At 48.7% G+C, this 12,999-nt stretch overlaps 1 protein-coding gene and 1 long non-coding RNA gene across 2 annotated transcripts; one reads left to right on the forward strand and one right to left on the reverse strand.

Moving 5' to 3' along the window:
• Positions 1 to 4,378: 4,378 nt before the first annotated feature.
• Positions 4,379 to 6,178, reverse strand: LOC121040654 (uncharacterized). Its single transcript, XR_005795391.1, has 2 exons — positions 5,615 to 6,178; positions 4,379 to 5,086 (listed from the first exon to the last, which is right to left on the reverse strand). It is a non-coding gene; the product is annotated as an uncharacterized LOC121040654 (long non-coding RNA).
• An 871-nt stretch (positions 6,179 to 7,049) lies between these two features.
• On the forward strand, positions 7,050 to 11,634 carry DUSP6 (dual specificity phosphatase 6). The gene is made up of 3 exons (XM_040491263.1): positions 7,050 to 7,922; positions 8,574 to 9,011; positions 10,098 to 11,634. The coding sequence occupies exons 1-3, from the start codon at positions 7,523 to 7,525 to the stop codon at positions 10,403 to 10,405; spliced, it is 1,146 nt and encodes a 381-aa protein (XP_040347197.1). The 5' UTR covers positions 7,050 to 7,522; the 3' UTR covers positions 10,406 to 11,634.
• The last annotated feature ends 1,365 nt before the right edge of the window (positions 11,635 to 12,999 follow it).

A 12,999-nucleotide genomic window follows, 5' to 3' on the forward strand; every position in this document is an offset into this window, starting at 1 on the left:
TTGTGAGTTTGAGCTCTGCATTGGGCTCACTGCTGTCAGCACTGGGTCCCCTTCAGATCCTCTGTCCCCCTCTCTCTCTAAAAGAAAAAAAAAAAAAACTGTATGTGTGTGCGTGTTAATAATAAAAACAGGTGGGGCGCCTGGGTGGCGCAGTCGGTTAAGCGTCCGACTTCAGCCAGGTCACGATCTCGCGGTCCGGAAGTTCGAGCCCCGCGTCGGGCTCTGGGCTGATGGCTCAGAGCCTGGAGCCTGTTTCCGATTCTGTGTCTCCCTCTCTCTCTGCCCCTCCCCCCGTTCATGCTCGGTCTCTCTCTGTCCCAAAAATAAATAAATGTTGAAAAAAAAACTATAAAAATAATAAAAACAGGTAACTGTCAATGAATTATTACTGTTTCAGGACTGTTCCTACCCCTTTACAAAGAGAAGTTATTCATTACAATAGCCCTGTAATATAGTATCCCCATTTTACAGATGAGGACACTGAGGCATAGGGAGATTATGTGATCTCCCCCAGAGTCACATGATTAGAAAATTTGTGAGTCAGGATTAGAATCCAGGTTGGTCTCAGACCAACCCCAGTCCTGGAGTCAATCCAGAACTCCCAGTCTTGACAAGCAACATAAAATTTAACAAGTTATATAGAAGTTGCCATTTTATAACAGGTTGAATTCACAACAGTCTGCATGGAGTCATGCTTTAGAGCTATACCTATCAAGTAGGGAGCAAAACATACCTACTGGACAGGTTTCCAAGGGACTGAGGTACAAGTTTGGATTCTTGTGTAGTTACCTGACATTTGAGTCCAGCCTTCCCCACTATAAAACTGGAGTAACGGTGTATCTGCTTGGCAAAGGTATCATGGAAGCAGTTAGATTTAATTTAACATCTATAAGGCTGGATGTAGACGAGATTGTAGCCCTTATGTTGTCGTTGTGTTTTTCGCAACATACCCAAATATAACTTTTGTCATTAACCCCTCAAATGGCCGAAAGCAGTGTTGCTTACACTGGAGTTTGGAGGCCCCTGGGGTTCCCTCAATGTATTCTGGGTGATCTGCAAGTTCTTAAGTTTAATCGATGAAGCTAAAGTGTGCCTTGCTTGTCTTGTGGACACACATAATCATTTCTCCTGATCGCTGAGGCAAAAGGGCTGAGAGGAAATAGCACCTTCTTAGAATAATAATTAGTTCTCTTACCCAACAGTTATTTGCATTGTTCACACCTGCATAAATAAAGGAACACAAGATGAGGAGAAAAGTCGCCAGAGGAGCCAAGGCCCACACAAGGAGGCACAAGGCAAATGTTCTGCGTGTAGCTGCAGCACGGCTAATGCCCAGGAAGCATCAATGATGCTTCATGACATGACTGAGGAGCTTCTGGCAAGACAGCTACACATAGTCCCTTGCCTCCCCCGAAGGCAAAGCCTAATTTCCCACTAAGGATATTGCTGGGCTTTGGAAATAGTACAATGGGAAGCAAGGCATCATCGTCCTTTTCCAAACAACAACGACAGTAACAAAAAAACAGTGAGTGAGCTTGCCTGTCCTCAGAGATGCCAACTTCCTGATGACTTCTTACATACACATTTACAGATGCTTTTGTAGCTCTTACGTTTTGAAATAAAGGATACGAGAGAGGAATCAATGAACGTATGCAACTGGAAGGAAAGGGACAAATGCATCCGAAAGAAGAAATCAACATTTTATCTTTCAACGAATTTCCTTACTCGACTGTCTAGCTTCGGAAGAATATTCTAGATCACGTCTCTGGGATCCTGAATGTCTGTTAATGTACATTCCACCGGGCGATGGGAGAGAAAACACAAGAGAGCCGATGAAGACCGGAAGTTTTCAGAACTTAGCCTGGCTGAGGCCAAGGTCTGACTTCACAATGGTTCATGGTTTCCTTTGGGTCTTGTCACTGTGGCCAGGTGCAAAAGTGCATCTCCTTTCTAGGAAAGCTCCAACCACTCCCTGGATGTGACTGTGGACGTGTAGTTCTGGCACTGCTGCTCCCTACCTACCTGTTAGCTGCTGTCTAACCCGGCTTGCCTTTCTCCCCACCTCCACGTTGTTTGGGAAAATCATTAGCCTGTGCTTAATAAGACCCTTCAGCAACTCACCAAGGGGCGGGCTGTTTGACTGCAAGCCAGGATCAGCAGTCGTGGTATTTTAATTTGGGGCTCATGCTTGAAACTCCTTTTGGCTTTCCCTACGCACGGCCTATCAGTGTGCAGAATGTGTGTTTCCTATTGTCAGGCCTGTGGGCCTCTTGTGTTCCACAGTTCCTGCCGTTCAGACAGAACTTGCTGTCTTTGTGAGGCACCTGTCAGGAGAGTTCAGCTCGAGGTTTGTGAACCCCATAGGCCCTTTCAATCAGGTCTGTGTCAAACACATTTCTCAACTGCAGAGAAATTCTGTTCTGAGGCTTAGCTGTTCAGAAAGCCACTGGCTGTCACTTTGAGGGCCTCCTTGGGACTTCTAAAAGTGAATCTTGAATATGCCACAAGACTACATTTTAAGTCAGACCTTCCAAAACACTCTCATTGACGGAAAACTGAACTTATTTTCACACGATGTGTTAATAAATATTGTATTCACAGAGAGATTACTTCAAGAAGATTAAAAGTCATGCTAACTCTTCTGGGTCTAGTAAATTGCAAGTGTCCTCAAACACAGGAAAATGTCTGCAAAGTTGGAATGCTTCTCCAATAGTCAAGCAAGCATTCATAAACAAAAGACTTACTTTCAAGGGGCTTTCCAGGGGAAACACTCGATGAAAAGAATTCAAGCCGGAGTGCTTGGTGCCTTCACACAAATACATACACACACAGAGAAATTAGGACATGTAACATTGCTTCTGTGCACTCCTGAGGGGTAAGGCAAGACCTGCTTCATGCTCCAATCTGGAAACACCGTTTTCTGCATATGAATGATACCCTCAGCAGGGAACTGGGGCCTCCGGAAATAAGAAAGCCTGTGGTTCTTCCTGATGCTAGAATTCTTCTGAGAGCCTTTTTCCTGAGAGCCTGGGCAACAGGGCCAGGATGACGAGGATCAAGGCAAGATCACCAGCAACGGGGAGTCAACTTTCTGCAGGAACGAGGCAGTGAGTTTTAAAAACATCATCTTTTGAATACTCACTTTGTGCCCTACACTTTTTGGGTGTCTCTAATCCTCCTAGGGCCGTAACGAACGTATAACTATTCCTAATTTTACACACTACTGAATTCCCTTGTTTTTCTCCACAGCACTTTCACTTTCTAACATACTGTAGAATTCTTTTGTTTATTGTCTGTCTTCAACAGAATGTAAGCTTGGAGTGGGGGAAGGGTAGGTATTCTTGCCCACTTTATTCCCTGATTTCCTGGAGCCCAGAATGAAGGAGTGAATGAGTGAATAAACAAATGAATGAACGAATGAATGGAGGCCAGTGAGGCTAAGTGACTTTCTCCTATCAAACTACTCGTGAGTAACAGAGCTAAGGTTTGAACCCAGGCCCACGTGCAGTGCTGACACACTAGATTAGTAATGGCAGTTGTCAGGATTAGAATCTAAGACAAATTCGGAGGAAGAAAGATATGCAGCATTTAGTGCACGGCTGACTAATGAAGAGGTGTGTGCAAAGAAGATAACCAGATATAAAACGGCAGGGAAATAAGTCTAACTTTTGATCTTTGACATTGATGGGGAGGGTGCAACAGACTATGTGAAGCTGAAAAGGCCTGGTGGTCAAAATTCAAAACGTAGAACTCAATCCTTCAAATTTTGGCAGGGAACAGCGCAGTGCGTGGTCTCCATCATACCCTATAAGACGCATATGTGTTAATCCTTAATGGTCTGACCTCAAATCCTGACCCCACTGTTTGTTACTATGTGACCTCGTGCAAATTCCTTAAGCGCTGTGAATGGGGATGATTTTCATGGGGTTTTCTGGAAACTGACCAAAATCATGCATGTAAACACAGAAATCAAAACCAAGCCTTCCGCGTAGTAAATGTGCAATCTACATGTTGTTTCTATTTTATCATTTTGGTGTGGCTGGAGAAGAGGGTGTTTAATAGGGGACCAGTTAGGCAGAAGTTAGAAAGGTAGGGGGGTACTTTGTGTTAGCCATCTTAAAGGATTTTGACACTGGTCTGTAACAGCACCTGCTTTGTTTGACAGCTGAATTGGGATGGATTAAACTGCCTGGGGCATTCCTCAGAGGGCTTTTCTGTAGACTGCCAAGCTCCAGGCGGGCTGTTAGGCAGGCCTCAAAGGGCATCTGGATGAAAAGGACTCAGACCATTGTGCAGGCTGGGAATTAAGAGCGATAAAAACATCAACAGCCAATAGCACATCACCATCATGCCAGGAAGCTTCACCCATTTAACCATCTCAGAGAACCTATGAAGTGGATATTTTTATTATCTTCATTATGCCACATGGAAGATGAGGTTTACAAAAGATGACTTAACCAAGGCCACACGTTTAGGAAGTGATCGGGGCACAATTTCAACCCTGGCCACCACGCTTCAAAGACCCTTTACGCCCCTCTTCTTAGAACCGAGTGGTCCGAATGGCATTTTCTAGAAAGTGCTGAGAAGAACTGACATTCCGTTGATGTAGGATTCGGAAGCATAGGTCAAACTAAGCGTCTCTGTCTTCAGGTTTGAGAAGTGTTGCGGTTATCCTCCCAAATTCATGCCCAGGTAGTGCACTTTTACAATAGCGAAGTAACAACCGACTTCCCTCCCTGTCTCTTCTGTTGGAGATCCCAGGCTGAAAGATTTTACCCTTCGCAGTTCTACTGCAGAGCGTCTTGCCTCGCCCCCAGGACCCAGTGACTGGAACGTCTTGGGGTGGGAAGGCCTGTAACAGGTGGGGGTGGATCGGAGGCTTCAACTCCAGCGCAGGCCTCCTCCAGTTGGAACTAGATGATACCCAGTGAAATATGGGAATTTTGTTCCAAGGGATGCCCAAAAAAGGCGCGGGGAGAGCGCGCGGCAACCCCCACCTTCGTTGAACACGCTCCTCCAGGGGCGGCCTGCTTGCAGCACAGCTCCAAAATTGGCAACCTGGGCCTCGCAGCCGCCTTTTTTTAGCCTACATTCCCCAAACCAAGGAAGAGGCGGGTGACTAAAAATGCAAATCGGAGCCGGGGCGTCAGCAGGCAGGCCCGTGGGTGCGGGGCGTCTGGCTGGGGGAGACCCCGCGACCTCAGGTGCCCTCCGCTATACTCGCGGTGGGCGCCGGGAGGGGCACTTGGGGAGACACGCTCCTCTTCGAACCACTGCCTCCGCTTCCGCCTCCCCGGCGGCGGCGGGACTATGCGCGGCCTCTTTTCCGCCGGGGGTTAGGGAGGGGAGGCCGGATTAGGGCCCGCGCTTTCCGGCCGCAGGGCCCCCCTGCCCCCAGCGCCCGGCCGGCGGTACACAGGTGGTTTTCCGCTCGGGAGGGGCAGGCCGCGGCACTTTTATATAACAATAGAGCTCTGCGCGCGGGGTCTGCGCCTCCTCGCCGCTGCGGCCCCCACCCGGCCACGCCTCCATCCGGCCCCCGGCCGGCCCGCCCTGCTCCCCGGCGCCGCGGCAGAAAGCAGCGAGCCCGCCTGGCCGGCACTTCCTCAGTTACCTGCTGGCCCTGCAGAGCGGCCGAGACGTTCCCTGGGACTCCCAGCCCTCCGTGGAGCAAGGGGTCCCGGCAGGCACTCCTCCTCGCCTCTTACCCACCCCAGGCCGCGTCGGAACCCCAGAGGCCCGCTTTCGGCCCCCCACCCGACCTCAGGGTAGCCCAACGCCCAGCGCAGCTGAGCCAGGAGGCGGGGGCGACCGGGTGCTGGCCAGGAGCGCAGCGCGCAGGCGCAGCTGGTGCTCGCTAGTGCCCTGCGACCCGCAGTGGAGGGGGTTGTCAGGGTGAGACCGAAGGCTCCCCTCTGACAGGCCTCTCTAGTCTACCGTAGCTGATCGCGGAGCCTGCGCGGGCCCCCGCAGGCCTTGCGGTAGGACTTCCCCACGACACGCCGCTGGTGGGGACAGCCGCCCGGCTCCGCGCGCCCAGAATGCACCTAGACCCGGCAACCGCGCCAGACCGGCTCCTCCGTCGGAAGCCGAGCTAGCTGCCCAGTAATGATTAACGAGCGCAACCCCTCAGCGCGCGGTGGGTGACCGCAGGAAGGGGGGTGGGTAGGGCTTGGATCCCCGGAACAATGGCTCATAACGCCCCAGGCCGCTGGAGGGGAATAAAAGCATCGAACTGTCCAACCAGTTTGTTTCTGCAGGCTCCACTGTTTAAAAACAAAATAAAGTAATTTAAACGCTATTAAAAACAAACAAAAAACCCCCCATCAACCTTCCTTCCTATTATCTGGACAACCAGGCACTTGTTTGTTTGCTTGCTTGCTTGAAAATGTTCCAACAAAATCCTAGTTTGTTTCGAAAGATGTTGGATTAGCATTTAACACCTCATCGGTCACTAAAGCCCAGGCAGTTCACCAGCCCCAACACAGCCTCAGCTAAAAGAACATCAGAGCAAACAGAGCTGGGCTTTTTAAACTGGCAAACAAATGCCACACACCGCCTAAAGAAGGGCGGAGGAGGGGGGTTCAGGCGAAACTCCTGTCCAAATGAGTTTAAAGGGAATAAAAAGGAAAAAAAAAAAGCACAAGTTTTCTTAAAGCTAGCTTGCGAACACAGGCGTCACGAACAAGGGCTTTTGTGCCTGCTAATTGCACCATTTGTGCGCAAAAGTTCCGACGCGAAGTGTGAACTCTCAACAGAAGGAAACATGAGACAACTGAAGTGCCCTGGTTTATGTGCCCCGCTCCTCCTCCGCCGCCGCCTCCTCTTCTTTCTCCTTCCTCCCGCCGAGCCCGCTGTTGCAGCTTGTTTGCACTGGGGCTTATCCGGAGCGGAAATTCCTTTCCGTTTTTGTGAATGACAAACTCATTAACAATTCATCAACACAACCTGTTCCAGCCGGCCCGTCCCCACGGCAACAGCCCCTTCCGCAGCGCGCTCATTGGCTGGCCGGGAGAATGTATCCATTGAGACGCTCGCTGTTTGTATCCATTGAGGAGCTGCCTCGCGCAGGGGGTGTGCGAGGGTTGAGTCCAAGGGAGAGTGAGCAAATCGAGGTTTGAATAATCCGAGGAGAAAGACGCCTGGGCGGATTTGAGGTGCAGCCTTGAAGGGAGGGATTAGGAGCCGCTGGACTTTTTTTTTTTTTTTTCTTCCCCTCCCCTCTTAGTAGCAGGGAGTCCGAATTAATTGGATTTCATTCACTGGGGAGGAACAAAACTGTCTGGGCAGCTTCATTCAAAGAGATTCATTGACACCAAGAGCGAGCGGCTGCAGCGGGGTGCAGCGGGAACCGCCGGCTTCACTTCTGTCTCGCTTTCCCCAACCGCTAACACGGTCTGGGAAGGACGAGGTGGAATTAAACCCCGCTCAGAGAGCGGCAGCTTCGCGCAGCGCGCTCGGCCTATGCCTGCCCCGAGGGGCGTCTGGTAGGCACCCCGCCCTCTCCGGTAGCTCGACCCCCATGATAGATACGCTCAGACCCGTGCCCTTCGCGTCGGAAATGGCGATCAGCAAGACCGTGGCGTGGCTCAACGAGCAGTTGGAGCTGGGCAACGAGCGGCTGCTGCTGATGGACTGCCGGCCGCAGGAGCTGTATGAGTCGTCGCACATCGAGTCAGCCATCAACGTGGCCATCCCGGGCATCATGCTGCGGCGCCTGCAAAAGGGCAACCTGCCGGTGCGCGCGCTCTTCACCCGTGGCGAGGACCGGGACCGCTTCACCCGGCGCTGCGGCACCGACACCGTGGTGCTTTACGACGAGAGTAGCAGCGACTGGAACGAGAACACCGGCGGCGAGTCGGTGCTTGGATTGCTGCTCAAGAAGCTCAAGGACGAGGGCTGCCGGGCGTTCTACCTGGAAGGTACGCGCCGGGGGAGCCCCGCGCGCGGGGCCGGGCGGGGGTCGCGGGGCTGTGCGCTGCGGGCAAGGCACGAGGACTGCAAGTGGCCCTGCTGCGCTTGACTGGCGCTTCTGAGTCGCGCCGCGGGGTCGGGGGACAGCCGCCAGCTACCGGCTGCGAACCTCGAGCGTCCCGCACTCGCGAGCAGGCTGGCGCAGAATCCACCAGCTTCCGGCCACAGGCACGGGTTGTTTCTTTCTAACCTACCTACCGGGAGTCTCCTCCACCTGTCCCTGCTTTCTATCGTTCGATCTTGAATCGAGATTTGCAGGACAGGAGAGGTCATGGTGTGTGTGTGTGTGTGTGTGTGTGTGTGTGTGTGTGTGTGTGTGTGTTTGTGTGTGCAGATCGCACCTCCTGGTCCCTCAAAATATTTTTAAAAGTTGCCCTTTTATGCATCTCTGGATTTAAAAGAAGGGTTTCCAGGGAAGGCGGGCCTGTTCGTTCCACTCCCGAGGGTACACATTTAAGTGTCTTTCTGTTATAGTTGGGTCTGTGTGTAGGGGGTTCGTAGGGTGCTGGGGTGTTTCCTGCGCCCGGCCGCGGCTCTCACTAGCTGTGAAAACTACTACGGGATCTCAGGTTACACTATTGTCTTTCTCGTCCTGGCAGGTGGCTTCAGTAAGTTCCAAGCCGAGTTCGCCCTGCACTGCGAGACGAATCTAGACGGCTCATGTAGCAGCAGCTCGCCACCGTTGCCAGTGCTGGGGCTCGGGGGCCTGCGGATCAGCTCTGACTCCTCCTCGGACATTGAGTCTGACCTTGACCGAGACCCCAATAGTGCAACGGACTCGGATGGCAGCCCGCTGTCCAACAGCCAGCCTTCTTTCCCCGTGGAGATCTTGCCCTTCCTCTATTTGGGCTGTGCCAAGGACTCCACCAACCTGGACGTGTTGGAAGAGTTCGGCATCAAGTACATCTTGAACGTCACCCCCAATTTGCCGAATCTCTTTGAGAACGCAGGAGAGTTTAAATACAAGCAGATCCCCATCTCGGATCACTGGAGTCAAAACCTGTCCCAGTTTTTCCCTGAGGCCATTTCTTTCATAGGTGAGACTAATTAAGAGTCCTTCCTCAGACTTTTAACTGCAAAATTCCTAGCCATTCATAGAACTTAAGCTGTTAACCCTTTCTGGCTGCTTGTTAGCATGTCTGATTGCAGGTCTCTAATGTTACAAGCAGAGAATTCTGGTTTATCTTCTTGCTGAAAGAAAGAAAAAGTGCCTTTTGACATGGCTGCAGACCACAGGTGTCTTTGAAATGGTGCTTTCTGACACTTTGAATTCAGTCATTTGAGAGCGGGCTGTGTATTATCGGGCAACAGAATTTTCTCACAGTCTTTGGACTCGGAAAAGGCTAGCTAGAAGTCCTCCCCATTGACAGGAATTTTAGCACTGCTTTATAATTTTAAAAGATCTGAGAGTTATTTTAGGACATCAGGTTAGTTGTTGGAAAGCCCTATGAATGCTAGATGTTGTAATTCAGTTGAATGTTACTGTGATACGGGTTCACAGTGAGACAGTGAGGGTAACCTGAGCCCAGCAGGAAGGACTGTGGGCTGGAAGCCTGGAGAAGCGAATCTCCAGGCATTGTAATGCATTTCCTATTACAAAGGAACTCATTTTCAGGCCATGTCGACATCCTGTTCCTCCTAATGGGCTGTCCCCTGTGACTTCCCTCTCTCTTTTAAAATGCCTGAATACCTCCATTGTTAGCTGCACAACAGTTGGAGAATAATTTAATAGACCCTTGCAGTCTGCTTGTCTGTATAAAAGGCATTCAAGACCATATTGCAGGGTTTCTGGTATTCACATGCTGAGGCAAAGAATGCACACATTAAGGATTTTTTGTTGTTGTTGTTGGCAGAAACTTAATACAAAAGCTCCCTTTTCAGAAAATATCTGAAATATGTAATTGTGCCCAGTGTACATGATTTATCTCAATGATACATTTTCTGCTGCCTGCAGGGTCCAGCTGCCACACACGATTCTTTTTTCTTTCTTTCTTTCTTTCTTTCTTTCTTTCTTTCTTTCTTTCTTTTCTTTGTCTTTTCCTTTAACTCAGTTTTTAGACTAATCATTCACAAAGCGTGGTTTTCGGTCTACTGAAAGCTTGCCTTTCTTTTTGTGTTTACAGATGAAGCCCGGGGCAAAAACTGTGGCGTCTTGGTGCATTGCCTGGCTGGCATCAGCCGTTCGGTCACTGTAACTGTGGCTTATCTTATGCAGAAGCTCAATCTGTCAATGAACGATGCTTATGACATTGTCAAGATGAAGAAATCCAACATCTCGCCCAACTTCAACTTCATGGGCCAGCTGCTGGACTTCGAGAGGACGCTTGGACTCAGCAGCCCCTGTGACAATCGGGCCCCCACGCAGCAGCTCTATTTCACCACCCCCTCCAACCAGAACGTCTACCAGGCGGGCTCCCTGCAATCCACGTGAGAGGCCCCACACGCCTCACCGGATGTGTCCGTTCCTTTAGCCGTTTCTCTTGGCAGCATCAGCTGGGCTGCTTTCTTTGTACACGGCCGCAGGTGTCAGAATGACACCAGTTGTCTGTATTAGACGAGGTTCCCACGTGTGGAATTGGTTATTACCATGGGAGAGATTTGCTCCATTCTTGTTGGAAGAACAGAACATGCTGTATAGATACGGGCCATAGGTTCGCTCCACGCCCGTGTGTACAGCCTACCCAGGCAGGGACTGGAATTCTAGGGTCACCAGGTATATAGGGTAGGACCAAAGGGTAGGGGAGGAGCATGTGTTTAGGGCCTCGTATGACTGTTTCTTTTTGCGCCTGGAACTGATTACATACTGTCTTCAGTGAAGACGGATTCAATTTTGCATATAGAGGAGCCAAAGAGAGGTTTCAGCTCTGTATTTGTAGTATCAGTTTGCAAAAAAATATAAAAAATTAAATAAATAAATAAATAAAGGTAATAATAAAGAAAACAAATCTGATACTCCATTTGATTATTGTAAATATTTGATCTTAAATCACTTGACCGTGTTTGTTTGAGTTGTGTTTGTTTTTTCTTTGATGGGTTTAAAAGAAATCATCCAAAGGGAGAGCAGTACGCCACTTCTTAAAACAGAAAAACCAGAAATGTTTGCTCTTTCCTAATCCAAAGGGTATATTTGCAGCATGCTCGACTTCACCAACTCTGAATCACGTTTTCATGGACACTGTTCTCACTGAGACCTTGTTATGGTGCAGCCTTTACTCTCTTTCATATATCTTCCTTGTGATTTTTTTCCCCTTCTTAATGTAGTTTGACTATGCCTTACCTTTGTAAATATTTTGGCTTGTGTTGTCTCAAAGGGGATATCTTGGAAAGACACCAAAATCATGGGCTCACTTTTTTTTTTTTTTTTTAAACTTCAGCTGTGCTAAACAGTATATTACCTCTGTACAAAATTCTTCAGGGAGTGTCACCTCAAATGCAATACTTTGGGTTGGTTTCTTTCCTTTTTTTAAAAAAAAAAATTTGTATAAAACTGGAAGTGTGTGTGTGAGCTTGGGTACCCGGTTGATAGGTGAAGTGCATATGATTGTGGAAAGGGAGAGTCAAGTTGCCCCATTATGTTCATGGTGTAAAGTTTTGAGCTGAAATTTATTATAAGAATGTAAAACCTTAAATTATTAATAAATGACTATTTTGGCTATTGAATGTGTATTTTTTTTTTTTTTAAATCTCTCTTTAATTGTACCTACCTGTGAAGTGATACTTTTAAGGAATTTTTCAGCGGGGAAGTGAAATTGGCTTGTAAAGTACTACAGGAACAGCAGGGCAAAGTTCCCATCGCCTAAGCAATCCCAGGAATGTTTTTCAGGTGTAGTTTATGACATTAACCGCTTGCTTCAAATAAAGATGACATCATAGAATGAACTGGCTGTATGATGTGTTCCGACAACACTTTATGAATACAACTCTGGCTCATTTAAGAAAATAGGAATGCCCTTGAAGAAAAATGAAGCCGTACAGCACACCTTGCTGAAGTATAAAGTTTGGCTATTCCTGAGTAGTCATAAAGAGGGGCTTCCGGAATAACAAGATAGTCACAGTGTTAACCTCTCCTTCCCTGTCAGGGCCTTCTACTCGATAATACACATGCCTGGGAGAACTAGGGATAATTGTTGTGCCAGTTTGTTACTGGGGCACTTCTACCTGCAAGCTATCCGAGTGTCAGAATATCAAGTGAATCGGAAATGATGTCTCCCCTTTCCTTGCTCCCGCACATGTGGCAGGCATAGCTAAGCTTCTCACCAAGCCTGGATGTGGGCTTTAAAATTTCACACTGACACTTGAGCTAAAACTTTGCCACTCCTGTTCTAATGTGCTTTGTGCTTAGCTGGTTTAGAATGTGGGCCAGACGCTACTACTGAACCTTATGTCGAAGTTATTTTAAACAGTACCTTTCGAGGTAAAGGCTTAATACCCTGTCTTTTTCCTTGGGACATCCCCTCTCCTTGTCCCAAGTGTAAAGATACACAAACCAAAAATAAAAGTAAAGGGCGGGTGTAGGAAATCAAAAGAATTAGAATTTTCAAATGAATTTAGCCCCTTCACCTGCATCGAGGAGAGAGACGAGCTTCTCACCCACAGGTGCGTGTGAGATGCCAGTTGGATCATTTGGTGATCTACGTTATGAGAGGCGAGTGGCTCTGATTTTATGGCAATCGTATCAAACAGTCCAGGGTGACTTCTGGCAACCAAGCATGTTTAGAGGGCAAACAGAAACAGTGCAGAAAAGCACCAACTCAGTCTTTCCCATTTGGGTGCCCCAAGTCAACCAGAGCTTAGAAAGGAGAAGTGGGTTGCAGTTCAACTTGGCTCGTGTTAATCCAGTTCTGAACGGTTTCCGCTCCTGGCATTCCCTAAACTGCCTGTTCAAAGTAGGGATTTGCAAGCAGCGTTAGCAATTTCCTGTCCAGCTGCAGCTCAAGTAGCTGCGTGCTTTTTCTCCCCCTTTCTTTTCTCTGATTTCTTTTCTCTTTCGTTTTTTCCTTTCTTTTTTCTTTACTCTGGACTGTG

This window comes from Herpailurus yagouaroundi, unplaced genomic scaffold, assembly GCF_014898765.1.
Source record: "Herpailurus yagouaroundi ecotype Mexico unplaced genomic scaffold, PumYag 182, whole genome shotgun sequence".
Lineage (NCBI taxonomy): Eukaryota > Metazoa > Chordata > Mammalia > Carnivora > Felidae > Herpailurus > Herpailurus yagouaroundi.

Excerpts from the sequence above, each read along its gene's own strand:
- DUSP6 (XM_040491263.1), top strand. The coding sequence starts at position 7,523 with ATGATAGATACGCTCAGACCCGTGCCCTTCGCGTCGGAAATGGCGATC. Across the intron at positions 7,923-8,573 it reads CCGGGCGTTCTACCTGGAAG|GTGGCTTCAGTAAGTTCCAA; the intron begins GTACGCGCCGGG and ends TCGTCCTGGCAG. Across the intron at positions 9,012-10,097 it reads TGAGGCCATTTCTTTCATAG|ATGAAGCCCGGGGCAAAAAC; the intron begins GTGAGACTAATT and ends TTGTGTTTACAG.